We start from the raw sequence: 15,456 nt of genomic DNA on the forward strand, positions 1-15,456 counted from the left end.
AAGGATTTTGGCTTCAATCTCAGGTAGTACAAACGAGTGCCACCTTGGTGCGGACTGCATTATACAGCCAGTTCCCCTCCAAGCAGGGTCTTGCTCCATTTGTCCTGACCCTGGTAGAGAGGAGCTAAGCACACACAGCAGGGTAGTGGTAACTAGAAGGCTACACTCAGTCCCCTGCAGGGCAAGGGCACAGGGCACGCGGGAGGTCTGGCAGCAGAGTCCGGAGCAGGCACCATAGCAGAGCAATATGCAAGAGCAGCATGACACTGAGAAGACCTGGCCCCAGAGCCACCACCGCCATACATGAGCTGCGTCATTCTGAAGGGACAATTCTTTGAGTTTCCGTTCCCTCACAGTAAAAAGGAGCTACACCTACCTCATGGTTGGCTGTTGTGATAAAATAATAAAAGCATCATGTAAATGTTGGCTAATATTCAGCAGTTTAGGGGTTAAATTAGAAGCTGGCAAATTCCCTCTTCCCTCTCCCTAGTTGTGGCCCCCACCGTGCAGCTTTAGGCTGGCTACCACCATAGCATTTTCAGTGCTGTCCTTGTAAAACCCAAGGAAGGTCTCTTACTTGGCCCAGGGAGTAACTGGGGTTCAACATTCTGGTTGCCCTGACATTCAGCATCAGGCCAGTTGAGGCCCTGTAGGTAGCAGCTCCCCCTTTCAAGAATGCAAACACCGGGTGGCTGGTTAGCTCAGTTGGTTAGAGCGCGTTGCTACTAACATCAAGGTTTTCAGTTTGATCCCCATTTGGGCCACTTTGAGCTGCGCCCTCCTTAAAAAAAAAAAAAAAAAAGGAAGGAAGAATGCAAACAGCCCCTTGGGCCAGGAGCTAGTTGGTCCCTTATGTCCCTATCCATGACAAATTCTCACACGGCAAGGGTTTATTGCCTGAGAGCATCCCAGACCCACCACAGTTTTGTTGGAGACTACTCATTTCCGGTATCAGGGACCATCTCACTTCATCAGTAAGGATAATTTGGGAAAAAAGTGGGCCCCTCCCAAAGAGAAAGGCAGCATTCCGAGGTGCAAGATAGAAATTACTATCTTGAGGGATCTAGCCTGTATTTCATCGACTAGAACGTATCACCAACTGGTCCTTCCACACACCAACAGCGCAGCACCTGAGACTCCTGCACCGGGGAAAGGGTCACCTGCGTCTCTACATTCTTCGGAAGCCTGCAACACTCTGTCCCTCTCTAATGCCACTCAGCACCACCTGCCAACCGGTCCAGTTACCTGTGCACTTGTTCTGCTTCCCTACCTGACTGGAAACTCCTTGAGGGCAGGGATAGAGTTTATACCTCTCTGTATCCACAGCAGGCTTTGAACAGAATAGGTGCACAATACTTTTCAGATATAGTGTGGGTCATTATTACCAGTACTCCAGTATTACCAAATCAGTGCCTTCTGAATCAAACAGGAAACTCAAGTCAGCAGAGTAAGAACATTCTATTGCAATCATGTTCTCTGGAAATCAGTAATCCATGTGTTAGGTGTACATGATGGATTCTCTCTTAGTCAGAAATCTCATTCTCTGATCTTGCCAGATAATAAAGGGATGGCATGCTCAATTGTATAGTATTTTATCTAAAATCTGGTACATGGTGCCATTCCCAAAAAGTTCAGCAGGTGACTCCCTTCTGAACTTCAGCTCCTCAAAGCTGACTATTCCTTAGTCAACACTGTGTTGGTTCTTCCATGCAAAGGATAGTTAAGACCACTCACTAGAAGCTACAGGCCTACCTGCCCTTCATGGACATGAATTCGTGCCACACCCACGATTAGACTGAAGGGCCCTAATGCTTTCCTGCTTCTGTGTCATGAAGGACACATCCTTGGTGAGCCAAGGTCCTAAACAGCAAGACTCACACATGACAGTTTCCCTTCTCATCCGCAGGAGAAAACGAAAACAACACTCCCAACCTGATCTGTCTGGAATGTTCTTTCCCCAGCTCATATATGTCTGGTAAACTCCTACTCATCCTTTGAAGATTCAGATCAGGTATCACCTTCTCAGGAAAGCCTTCCATGTCACCTTCCCCTCCCCCAACCTGGTTTAGATGCTTCCCCACCTCTGTTATCCTGGTCCCTGGGGACTCGTTACAGTCTCAGCACACTGTCATATAATTATTTCCAAGCTACTAAAGGGCGGGGGGGTGAGGAGAGTCTCTGAAAGCGTAACCAGAAACTGCCTGGGTCAGAACCACCCAGGAACTTCATAGAAATGGACATTCCTGGACGCCCCAGGCCGCGTACCTACTGGATCGACATTTTATTAAGCCCCACTCCCAGCTGCTTGTCATACATTTTGAGAACTACTGCATCAGAGTGTGCGCTCCCAGGAAGTAAGGACTGTGCCTTATTTTTGTCCTTTGTGCCAGGCCCACATTCATTAAGTGTTCAAAATCTCCACGCAGTGGCATTATTCAGTAGACGCTGCGCGCCCGCATTAGTCTTCACAGTAAAAAGCAAATGTTCACATAGAGACTAGCACTGTCTTATCTGGTCCCTGGGCCACCCAGCAAGGACCTGCAGAAAATATGCCCCAACCTGAACACAGGAACCCTCCTCCACTCTCCCAGACATTGGGCAAGGCAATCTAGGTAGTGAGAAAATCTTCAGGCTTTGGAATCCAAAGACCAAGGTTTTTAAAAAACAAATAAAAATGCTTCAAATACTGATGAGACAGGGGGATTGTAATGGTGGCACTAAGTCTTCTATTTTGAGATTTGAATCTCTAGGATAATTTGATTTAACAAGTGTAATTTAGCTTGGGAATCGTTGAAAGCTTTCTTTTCTTTCTTCGCTTCCTTTCCGCCAAATGTTAATGATTCTGCTTGCTATACATTTACTAGCAGACCAGTTTCAATGTTTCTACCTACTTCAGCCCAGTGCTGGCCCTTTGATTTGGGAGAGGTTTTACATCTGCATGGGATCCCCGCCAGGCTCCAACTTAAATCTACATAACATATGCAAAAGTTGCGACAACCAGCTTAACAGCACCTTCCCCCACCCCAACGGGCAAAGCCAAACTCAACAGAAAATTCTACTACAGGCCAAGGCAATTTACATTCTGGTTAGAAAATACAAAACGTCAGGCTAGATTCAACTCAGTAGTTTCCAGCTGACTCTCCTCTTACTTTAATAAATCTTCCTTCTGTATTTCTACCTGACTTGTGAATCCTTTCACAACCAGCAAGTGAGTAGCCACAACTAGCATTTCCCTAACTAGCTGATCAACTTGGGGCAAGAGGCTTAACTTCATTCAGAATGCACTTCTGTAGACAGAGAATCACACTGCCACCTAAGATAGGGTTGTTTGTTATGTGTGTACCCTCTTAATTCACATAACTAATATATATATATATACACATATACATATGCACGTGTATATATGAACATACGTATTATGTATGGTACAGACTAATGGCGTATATAGTTTCGTGTCACTTAAAAAAAACACACAAAAAAAACAGAATTAGCACCAAGTAATCTTTAGCAGGCTGGCTTCCACACAGATCCAATAAAGCACAGTTACACTGTCAGACACAGAAATGCCAGAAATATATAAAATCATGTAACCAAAAATACTCAGGTTTTCACAGGCAAGGCTTAAGTCACAGAAGCCTAGGACAGAAAAGACCTCCAAGAGGTTCGCTGGTTCAGCCTTCTGCCCGGAGCCTGTTCAGAAATGAGCTCCGGATCCACCTGCCGTTGATCCTCTGAGATGCTCCGCAAGACACCCCACCCGCTCTCTCACTGAAGGTAACTGGGCACAGGCCGTCCCCAACACATAAGATTAATAGTATGTTCGTGCAGTGAGCGACAGCTGCCCAACTCAGTTAACGCACAATGGTGGCAGTTCCCGCCCACTCCACCCTCCACCGCCGTTAAAGAAATCCGTCCCTGCGGCTTCTAGTTTCCTGTACCCCTGCGGTCCTGCGTCCTTTAGGAATGAGTAGATAAAAATAACAGTTAGGGTATTACTAAAGGCCTACCTACTCTCAGCCAGCCAAGGTGCTACTGTTTTAAATACACTCTTGTGAAATCCACCCAATAACGCTGAGTCGGTTTTATTATATCCATTTCAAAGAAGGGGTTCAGAGCGTTAAGCGGCCTGCTCAAGACCCCCGGGGAGCCAGGACGCGGATGCAGGTCTTTTTGGCTCCCCAGCCCTGCTCTTTCCACTGTATCAGGCTCTCTCCCTCGCCAGCTGACAACGCATGGGATGCTTCATCCATCCCTTTTGCAGCGCTGCTCAGAATCGTCGCCAGGACTCACTCTGCTCATAGGTTACAAGGACAACCTTTGTTGGGGGAAAGATGAGATGCTCAAAGGGAGCCCCCACTCTGCATCAAAGGAACACTGAAGATTAACGAGAGCAGTAATGAAATGTGTGGAGCTTTTCAGAGATGCTTACTTTCAAAAGAATTTCAGGCAACCCAAGGGAGACGTGCTCACCTAGCACTTTTCCGAGTGAGACCAGACCAGCGGTCTCTAGCAGAGACTCAGGCTTCTGGTTTGATCTCATCGGTGGCTTTTACTCACCCCGTAACGGCAGCAGAGGGTGTGTGTCCCTCCCTACCCCCTCTTACGGTCCCCTCCGGTTACAGTTACGCATTCCGACAGGAAGGACGAGCCTTTCAGACCAAAGAGGGGGTGGGGGTGGCCCACTCTCAGAAGCCCTGGAACAAATAGTTGGCAACAGCTGTGTTCGCAGCAGACAGCAGTTGGTCGGTCGCTACTGTTTTCTCGTCAAACTAGTGCCCCTATTTCAAACAGCAGCTCTCAAAGCAATCAAGTCTCCACCACAGGGGTCTATTGGCTTTGAAAAATCCGTCAGGGAGGCCAAAATGTGGCCAATCCCCCTACCCCCATCACTGCGAGTATCCAGGACCTCCCTCAGCCACACAGCCCTGACCACATACTTAAAAGGAGAAAGCCTTTGGGAGCCCTTCCCTTTAAAAGCTGGTCCCTGCTCCCCAACTCAGAATCTCTTTAGAACCAGAGAACTGTGAAGAAGTCCCTGCTAACAAGCCAAGTGAAAATGAAGAAGGAATAAAGGGGGGTTTGATCAAGAATCCCACTCTGCCTCGCCCCCTCCCCGCCCCACCCCTCCACTGCTTCTTCCATAAAGCTCTGGAAATGGCTTTATGGTGTTTAATGAAAATCAGAATGGATGGCCCCCGAGAGACCTCGGGATGTAGGGGGTTAAGAATATGGTGGCTCTGGGAGTAAGGAGCAACTAACAAACAAGAAGGAAAAACTGGAAATTTCTGTCTGAGAGCTGGCCTGTGGTAACTGTCAGACATTTTCTAAAAGGTTCCCTCCCCCCAAAACACAAGTACCAGAGACAAGCTCCCACCCTTCCCAACCCCAATCCACGGACAACCAGTTCCATTACCTGTCTAAGACCCAAAAGGAAAGGCATCCTGCAAGAGCATCATCCACACTAACGTTTGCAACAAAGGGCTTTTAAAAGTTAAGGTCTTGGAATGAGCATGTCCCCTGGGGGGGCCTGTGTGCCCTGTGGTCCCAGTGAAGCGGCCTCCCTTAGCAAAGCAGACAAAGTAAACAGAGTCCAGGGACCCAGCAGGCACTGAGACTCCAGCTCTCCTGGCTACTCCTCCCGCCTGGCTCCGACCCACCCCCACCTTCTCGTGACATATCTCAGACGCAGCAAAACCGAAGCTGTCTGCCAAGGGGGAAATGACATCAGTTCAGGCACAGCAGAAAAAACTCCAGACAGCTGCTGTGGAATACTAAGGAGGACGTGCTGCAAACCCACGATGGCCCGTCCTGGACCCACCTAGAGCTGGAGCCTGCGACAGAGGACAGAGGCGGCAGCCCTGCTGCTGTCCGCTCCCCTCAGCTCTGAGCAGGCTCGGGGGTACACAAATCAAGACTCTAGCGCAGAAAAGGGCTGCATTTCTTTGAATGAGGACCGGACACTATAGCTCCCAAGGTATTGTTTCTCCTTGGGAAAGAAAATCAAGCCCAGTGACTGTCAGTTTCATACAACTTTTCCACCCCCACTCCTGCCAGAGTTGGTGCTCAATAAATCACAGTGCTTTAAGCCTGGCTGTGCCAACCTTTTCTAGGGATTGAGGCGATTCACAGAGCACATGGAGAGGCACCTCTTCCCCAGCTAAGGTAGGATACACTACCTTGGACGGTGAGCTCTTGCACCCTTGCTTATACAGGAGAGTTTGTGTTTCATAAATAAATCGCATGCGTACAGGTGCCAACATCTTTCCTCACTTGTCTTACAAAAGGTACAACAAGTCCCACCACAGCCTCCAAGTTGCCAGTAAAGCATATCATCTATATTTAAACCTGAAAAGTTCACCACCTTAGGTTTGTCGTGCTTTCTTCTCTAAGCTCAGCTGAGGGAGAAAATGGCTAACGGCAAGCTTTGCACAAGAAGCAAAGGCCCTGGGATTGGTGTCCTGATCTGACTTTTCTTTTGTAAGCCAGCTCTCATCTGGCCACAGGTCCCTAAACAGCAGGTCACAGTAGACCTGGAATCTTCTAATAAAGACAACACTCGCAAGGACAGAAGGCCCACGTTTGGCTTTGGACTTGCAGAAATGACTCTCCTCAAGGAGCACAATCTTCAGAGGAACTTTATAAATCCAAAATTACTTTCTACTGACTTCTGTAGCTGCAAATTAAGTATATTTTCCATAACGCAAAGCAAGTGTATCTCATCTTTCTTTTTATTTTCTGCAACAATTGTCTTTCGGTGATATTTACCAAAGGCCTCCATGGGAGTGGCACACTGCGCTGGGCATGACCCAGGTAAATCAGAATCGATTTTTGCAAATGAGTATCTATCACCCCCGTCAGGACAGTAAATTAGCAGTACACAACACGTACAGCATGGTGAGTTGCCAAAAGTACTTTTCAGTCATTAGTGAATCCAGCCAGACACACAATGTGCTTGCTGCATGTCTCCCACTGACGGTCAAGGTCACATCGGCTTTCCTGACAAGGAAATGAACGAGCCAAGCCAGCTGAGCCATTTCCCTGAGGCTCAGGAAAAGAATGAATCGCAGCCTTGCTGCTATGGGAGAAGAGGGCAGATATGTAGAGAGAACAGACCAGGGAGCCGTTCTTTGGCAAATATGCCCTCTCAGGACACAGTCATACAGTTCACCCCATGCCTTGCTACCCACCGCACCTCCAGGCCAAACTGCCAGACATGCCGGCCTGGGCATAGAGGCAGCCACCTGACAAAGCCAGGTGCAACGCCCGCCCCTTTCATTTCCTCAGTTACCTGGCAACCCCCACCCCCACAAAACACGTGCCCCATTATTAACAGGGACAGTCAAATCTGGGAAAGGGCACCCTCAGCCCTTCATGGGCAACTCTGATCTCAACCTACCTAACAAGACACAGGGACACATGCAGTTCTCCAGAAACACTACCCTGGCGAAAAGGGACTTATTCACATGTCCCACACCTACTGGACGCCCAGTGTGCCAGGCACTATTCTAGGCCCTAGGGAGACCGCCATGAGCAAAGTACTCAAGAACCCCTTGCTCTGATGGGCTATGGAAACATTCCCCACTTTTAAACACTACTCATCAGCCGTGAGCTCTGAAAAAGTGGAAATTACTAGAAATCCAAAAGTAATTTTGTAAAAAAGTTCAATCTAAATTATCAAAATTGCCCCCCAGACCTCCCAATTTCCCCCCAATGAATCACCCTTTTATGGATGCTACTCAAGACAACGTTTCTCATCAGCATTGTCCTTCTTCTAATTACAAGATTATAAATTCCTGTGTGCCAGGCAGCATTAAACCCAAAGCATTACAATGAACACAATATTCATTCTAACAAAGTGATTGCTCATAATGGCTTCTTTTCACTAATCTACTTCTCCTTGCCCCAGCCCCTCGCTCACCAACCCTCTTTAAGCACTGAGATCTGGGGGGTGAGGAGAAAAAGAGGCTGAATTGGCAAATGCCGGCCTTCCCAGAAAAACGACTTCATTTCTTGCCTCGCCCTGTAAATACTACCACAACCGGTGACAAAGCTTTGGGATTTAAGAGGCAAGATGAACATTAGCAATTTCTGCTCGTCTGAAAAAGGGCTTGTAAGTGACCCAGGCTCACACATGGTGGACCAAAGGTAAGTCAAGTCCTTCTTCACGTAACTGTAGTCATCTGCCTGCTGACGTAGAATTAAATTCAAAGATGAATTCACCAATTTAAGAAAAAAAAGGAAGTGTCACCGTAAACCAGAATTAAGCAGGATTATGTTGCCAAAATGCTGCAGTTTCACAACTGATTATGGCCCCAAGCAGTGTCTGAAACATCTTTCCACTGACCTAGCCCCCTGCTCCCCAGATCAGAGACTCCCCAAACATAGTAATACTGCAACACTTTGGATTCCAACTAACTTATTATTTAAGAAGACATACTGTAACACCATATACTATTCAGGGTTAGTGGCATTCATTCTTTCACTGTAGTTGATTTTAAAACATTTTGGCAACTTATTTCTAAGGAGCCTATGCATTTATAATTTTAAAATTCTGGGACAGAGGTGGGGAGAGATCGTTATTTGTTCAGCACTGACAATCAGCCTGACTCTGCTACAAACTCTGTTTAACCAACATCTCACACCCCCACAAGGTGGGCACTATGATCCCTAATGTTCAGCTGCAGAATCTGAGGCATGTGGAGACCTTGCCCAAGGTCACGCAGCTAGTGGGAGAACAAGGATTTGAATGAAGTCTCTTGCTCCAAAGACTCTTTCACTTACAATAATACAGGAGACATATTAGGTCAGAAGTTACTAATAAGGCACAACCAGAACTGAGGGTCAGGTGAACAGACACGCGTGGCCCTGGTCAGCACCCCAGAGCCCTGTCTAAAGACTGCCCCTTCTCCTGGAGCCCACCGTGGTGTTCGGGAGTGTGGAGTGAGGGCACTCGGGCCCCAGGACTCCCATTTCGAGACGCTTTGCACCTGACTTCTGTGCGATGAATGACAGGGGAAACCCTAACGATCTCATCAGTTCCCAGCACACAGTTGGTCCCCATACAAGGAGCAGACCTTCCCATGCCTTGGATCTCGGGTAACTTGGTGACCTGTTCCCACACCCAGGTCAGCTGGCCGGCTGAGGCTGAAGGAGGCTAGGGCACAGGGCCAGGGATTCTAATTTCGAAATCAAGGAATCAGAAGAAAGAGGATTTTATCATAACAGGACAGCAACTTCCAGGCTTCTAGGGTAGGAGATAATCTCCAGACCTAAAGCCATTTTATTTCCAGGAGCTTTGAGCAGGGACAGCTAGGCAGATACAGAACATCTAAGACAAGGGATAAGAGACCTTTCTTTTTCTTTTTCTCAGGTTGGGCACAGGCACATTTAAATGCCCTCGAGTTCTGATTCAAAAACAACAGATGTGAAAATTTAACTCAAACCCCAAAACAGCATGAGTACCACACTGAAAGTCAAGCCAAACATCTTCACGTCACGAATGTGAGGCTGGGCATCAATAAAAGGATCCTGAAGTCATTATTTTGGGGAATGCCATGTGAAGAATTCCAAACCCAGAACAAAAACTTGCAAAACTTTGCCAAGTACAAATACTAAGGATGGCTCAGCTGCCAGAAGCCAAGGAGACAAGCTTATCTGTGTCCTGGGGGTGGACAAAGGCAGACATGTAGCAAACATGCCGAGGCAAGAAAACACCCCACTCCTGGCTTCTGAGCAGGACAAGGGGCTCCATAAGCAAGTTCCAGGGCTCATTTCTTCTACAAGGTACCCACAGAAACCTGTGGGTGCTTTCCTACTATTGAGTATTCCCGGAGAGATGGCTGGGCTTGCAGCTCTTAAATGTAGTATGTGATCACTTGCTAAACATCAAATGATAAAACTGTGTTTCCCCAAACATAAGACCAGGTCTTATATTAATTTTTGCTCCAAAAGATGCATATGGCCTTTGTTCAGGGGATGTCATCCTGAAAAATCATGCCAGGGCTTATTTTCCGGTTAGGTCTTATTTTCGGGGAAACACGGTATTTCAGAGAGGGACGACCCTGACATATGTTGGTATCTTACATTTAACAGTTGAAAAAAATGTGAGCTTCGGTGGAGTTAGGTTACTCATTCAAGGACACACACCTAGTAGGCAGTGGAGCCAGCATTTCACCCAGGCGGTATGGCTCCGAAATGGCCTGAACATGTGCGGAGGGAGTATTCTGGTGTTGTAATAGTCACTCCCCCCTCTTTTGTGACCTGAGAGTCACATCCAGCTACCTAGGACATACCGCGGGGATGAGAAGGAGGGACCACTGGCATGACTTTGTCTTGCCCTGGAGGATTTACTTAATCACCCAGTTAGGGAGAAAAGACAGCAGACACAGGAACAAGCGGGAGAAGTAGAGACAGTGAGTGCAATAAGAGCTCGAAGAAGGGAAGCTGTGAAGAGCTAGAATGGCCAAAGTTTTATTAAGAGGTGAGTCCTAAAATAACACACAGGGTTTGGAGCACAGATGAGTACACCAAGCAGGGCAAAGTATGGCCAAAATCACGGAAACAAGGACACATGGGGCACCTGAGAAAGGCAGAGGATGAAGCAAAGATCAACTGGAGGGAGAACGTAGAGGAGGCCCCACATACGTGTCTTTCCTGAGTGCCCTGAGCAGCGTGTTTTATAATAACTCAGACTGCGCCCCGAATACCGAGGCCAAGAATTTCCATTTCACTGAAGTATTTTGGGCTCTCTTTTTGCTTGTTTAATTATATTTACTACTGAAATATGACAAATCTTGGAGTTGATTTTGTTCCACTCTGGGTAGTGGGCATGTCGCCGGTACAGCCTCAGTCTTTTAAAGAGAGAGACAGAAATGAAAGTAGCAGAAGCTGAAACCAGCTCCGAAGGTTTCTGCCTCTTTTTTCTCTGCTCCCTCACAAGAAACTCTTTTTGTGTTGACCATCAATCACTCCACAATATTTATTACCTTCATGGATGGACATTTGCTGCCCTCTCCAGCGAATCCAGGGGTCTCTGAAACTCGCCACTGACAGTAGGCTGTCACTGATGGTTAATGGGCTGTTGCTGGATCTGCAAATTTAGCTTTATCAGGTACAACAGCAGCCTTGTTTGTTTTTGTACCAAAATACAAGGTTCATTTTTCCTGCCCTAGAAACAGTTCAACCTCAACCAAACTGGCAAGTAGCCAAGAATTACATGAGTATCAGCAAGCCACAGCTCAGAGCTGTCCCCAGACACATTTCATGTCTCCTGCCAAACTGCTCTGTAAACCTTTAGCAAAGATCAGAATAAGAACAAAAGGAGGGACGTGTGTCATACTAACTACATGATCTACACTCGGATGTAACTTGCAAAGAGAAGTCCATTAGGAAAACAAAATCTCCACTGAATCTGATTTCCTCTTTCACTTTTATTTAAACTGTGGGCAAGACAAAGAGAGGCGTGGTCCACTTTAGGTGGGAATGTGGGTGCAATAGTGGCAGGTGCTCAGAAAGGGCTAACCACAAAGTCATTTTATTAGTGACACCTCAACTCTGAGTGCCAGGGTGCAAGGTCGTAAGAGCAATCACGCGCACTGTCCAGAGACAGACCGCCTTGGTTGTGCTTTTATAGGAAAATCCATTCACTCTTTTCTGTGCTCATAAACTCAGCAAAGTTATTTATTCTCAGGCCTATCTCCTCTTCTACAGTTCAAGCCACTTAAGGGCAAGATGCATAACTTTCACTTCTGTGTCCCTCACGATACCAAGGAATGCCTTGCACAAAGGCAGCCCTCAAGAAAAGATGGTTACGTGGATAAAAAGACTTAATGACTAAAGAAAAGATTGAAAAATGAAGCTAACACAGCTGAATTCCCAAACATCAATGTGACATTTTCCTGGCCACAGAAACCTGATAAACAGCTAAGCGATCAGGAGGGCACCTGGAGATTCTTCCGAGCTCAAGAGGTTTCACAGGCAGAAATTGGGAAACTCTCTGTGGGTGTCAATATCTGTATGTCTCTAATTTCTCAGCTGCAGAATTTAAGGTACTTAAGCCATCTCAAAAGCACAAGTCCCTCCGTGAAGGTAGAGCTGGAACATGATTGAACCCTCCAACATTTGTTTTTCGATTATGGGAAATGGGATGAAGCTGAGTCTGGTTTTGTCTCCCATTCACCAGATAATTCCATTAGCAACATCCAGAAGTTGCTTTTTCTGCATAAAGGATCCCGAAAGTCAGTAAGGTCTAGTTGGAAACACAGCAGCTGGAACCATGCCTGCTCTCATTTCCTGGATCTTATGTAAACCAAATATTACCTCCCTCCTTTAGGCTATGCAGTAACCAAATCTACTCCAGGTCTAAGATTTCATGGTTGAAAACATTCAGTTTATCCTTCCCGTAAGCTGTAGGTAGTGGGAAAACTTACGGAACACACACCTCCAGGCCCCAAGTCTGGTGACTAACGGTGGTGAAACTGGAGAAGGTATCACACCACAGGCAGGGGATCTGGTCCTTTCGTCATAATAGTGCACAACCACAGGCCACACCTGATTCCCATACTCACTCCCTCCAGGGCACAGAGTGAGGCAACACAGGATGGCAGTATAAGTAAATCTACTTCAAAAACACCTTGACCCAGTTCCAAACCATGAAATCACTAGAGCAAAGCAAGAGTGGGCAGAGAGATGCTACTGTGTTTCCCTGAAAATAAGACCAGGTCTTACACCGTATTCCCCCAAAAATAAGACCTAGCGGGACCATCAGTTCTAGTGCGTCCTTTGGAGAAAAAATTAATGGAAGACCCTGTCTTATTTTAATATAAGACCAGGTATAACATAATATAATATAATGTAATGTAATACTGGGTCTTACATTAATTTTTGCTCCAAAAGACGCATTAGAGCTGATGGTCCAGCTAGGTCTTATTTTCGGGGAAACACGGTATTAATTTTTGCTCCAAAAGACACATTAGGGCTTATGCTCAGGGGATATCCTCTTGAAAAATGCTAGGGCTTATTTTCTGGTTAGGTCTTATTTTCGGGGGAAACGGTACTACAGAGGCCTAAGGCTTAGGAGGAAAAAAAACTGGAAGTGACTGAGAAAACATCCCCCATCACAGCAAGAAGGAAAGTCAGCACAAGCCACTGTCCCTCCCTGAAAAAAAAATTAGCAGGTGTCAATATCCTTGCACTGATAGCCATTGTACCAAAGTCTTTCACTTTCCTCAAGAGGTACATTCTCCACCAGGTATGCCCAATATTGCAGAAAAGGTGGTGCTAACCAGTGAGAGACACAATAAATCATCAACCCTTGCAGAGGTTTCTAAGCTACTTTCGTATACATTGTGTTGTTTACATCAGCGGGTGACAGGACGAGGCTGTTAGTACTATCCCCACTGGTCAGGTGAGTCTAGTGAAGGTCTGAAAACGCAAGTGCCCTCGGACTAAGATCTAGAGTTTCTGACCGAAGAGAAAGCCGGCATCCCAGGGAACCCCAGTGAGTGACAGCCCACAGGGAGATTTTTCCTTTCAACTAGACTGTCAGGGCTCTGACTCTCTAGACCTGGCCATGCTACCACCTATTGTCATGACCATGGGCCAGTTACTTTACCTCTTGGAGCCTTCATTACTACTTCTATCAGCATTGCCCAGAGACCACCTGAGGCAGCCATTTCTGTGATAAAGACCCATGCGGTCAAAGAAGTCCACTGTCGTAGAGATTCAGGATGCGTGTGTTCCGCAGTTAAGCCTGAGGAGTCCACAGTTAAGTCGATATTCAGTCCCTCCTCAGATAAATGATTTGCAATATTTTCTCCCATTCTATGGTGTTTTTTTCTCCCCCACTTTCTTGATGGTATCCTTTGAAGCACAACTGTTTTTAACTTTGACAAAGTCCAGTTTATTTTTTTCTTTCGTCACTTGAGCTTTTAGTGTTCCTTATTTCTTTTAAGGGCTCTGTAAAGCTTAATGTTATTTTGGGTCAAGAATGGACATTATTTAGAATAGAATCCTTTAATTTTTTTTTTTATTGTGGGAAGTTTTAAACATATACAAAAATAAAGGTAAGGAGAATTACCCCCATGTACTCATCACCAACTTCAATAATCTATCGTTAATGGCCAATCGTGTTTTACCAATACCCACTTTCACTTCCATTCATCCCCAGTGAAATAATTTTGAAACAAATCACAGACTTCGTATCATTTCAAGCATAGTTCCATTTGAATCTCTAAGAAGTAAAAGGATTCTGTTGATCAAAATAATCACTCTACCATATCATATCCTAAAAAATGTATAATGATTCCTTGATGTTATAGGATAGGATCTTGCATGTGAGAATTTAAATTAGATCCAGGGGTAAAAATACAATTAGAAAATCCAGCCAATTATGACAGTTCTTCCGCTTTCATAAGTAATTAACCCTTGCTACATGTTCCACCACTTTAAAACATGTTACTCCCCAACACCACCCTTCAATCCTACGTGTACCAAACAAGCGCTCTTCCAACCACAGCTTTCTCCTTTTTACTTGAACAGGTCTAGTGGCAGTTTTAAGCATAGCAAACCCATCGTCATTTTGTTTTACACGCATTCACTTCCAACCTCTGCCCAGTATATAAAGTGAAAGATTAACTTATGACTTTTGCCCTCAATTTCCAGTGTACAAAGAATTTTTGGAAAAATCTCCCCTTATCTGAGATTGCACAAATTTTCAGAGAAACCTGGGAAAACGAGGAAACCTCACAAGCACATTTTCTCCTCTTTTCAGCTCTCCAGGGGCGTAAACTGTGTGGCCCCATCGCATGCCTAGCTGGCTATGCCCCCCCTCAAGGTAGAGTACGGGAGGTTTCACAACATACACAACGTTGCTGAGAGAGAAATGTAACAGAATTTGGAGGCTGAAAGACACTGTAGAGATAATGATGCTATGAAAAAAAGTTCAGTAAGAGAGTCTGCTATTCAAAATGTAGGAGATTTAGGGTTGCACAGGCTTCTTAACTGTGGGACTCCTCAGAGGCTTAACTGTAGAGCACATGCCTCATGAATCTCCAAGAGTCTGTACATTTCTTTGACCACACAGATCTCTTATAGCAGAAATGGCTGCCTCGGGCAACGCTGACAGTAGTAATGAAGGCTCCGAGAGGTAAAGTAACTGGCCCAGGGTCATGAGAATAGGTGGTAGCATGGCCAGGTCTAGAGCGCAAGGGCCCTGACAGAGTCTAACTAAAAGGAAAATCTCCCTGTGGGCAGTCACTCACTGGGGTTCCCTGAAGCGACCAGCTTTCGCTTCAGTCAGAGAAAGCAAAAAGTTGAATAGGCATTTCTCCAAAGATATACAAATGGTCAATAAAAACATGGTTAAGATGTTCAACATCACTAGTTGTTAGGGAAATGCAAATCAAAACCAGAGTGAGATACTACTTCATACCCACTGGGTCAGTTATGATTCAAAAA

The 15,456-nt window shown here is 45.9% G+C and overlaps 1 protein-coding gene across 3 annotated transcripts in view; it reads right to left on the bottom strand.

The window, feature by feature from the left end:
* Positions 1-15,456, bottom strand: part of WBP1L (WW domain binding protein 1 like) — a 52,592-nt gene that overhangs the window by 26,008 nt on the left and 11,128 nt on the right. The window contains exon 1 of one of the 3 annotated variants that reach the window (XM_019725027.3): positions 5,414-5,639. The exons of the other annotated variants lie outside the window; for them this stretch is intronic. Within the exon in view, the coding sequence (XP_019580586.1) occupies positions 5,414-5,440 (27 nt within the window). The 5' untranslated portion in view covers positions 5,441-5,639. Of the gene's footprint in view, positions 1-5,413; positions 5,640-15,456 lie in introns of those variants that run through there. 3 annotated transcript variants of the gene reach the window in all.

The sequence above is a fragment of the Rhinolophus sinicus genome, chromosome 15 (genome assembly GCF_057876585.1).
Source record: "Rhinolophus sinicus isolate RSI-liver-muscle chromosome 15, RSI-T2T, whole genome shotgun sequence".
NCBI classification, from domain to species: Eukaryota; Metazoa; Chordata; class Mammalia; order Chiroptera; family Rhinolophidae; genus Rhinolophus; species Rhinolophus sinicus.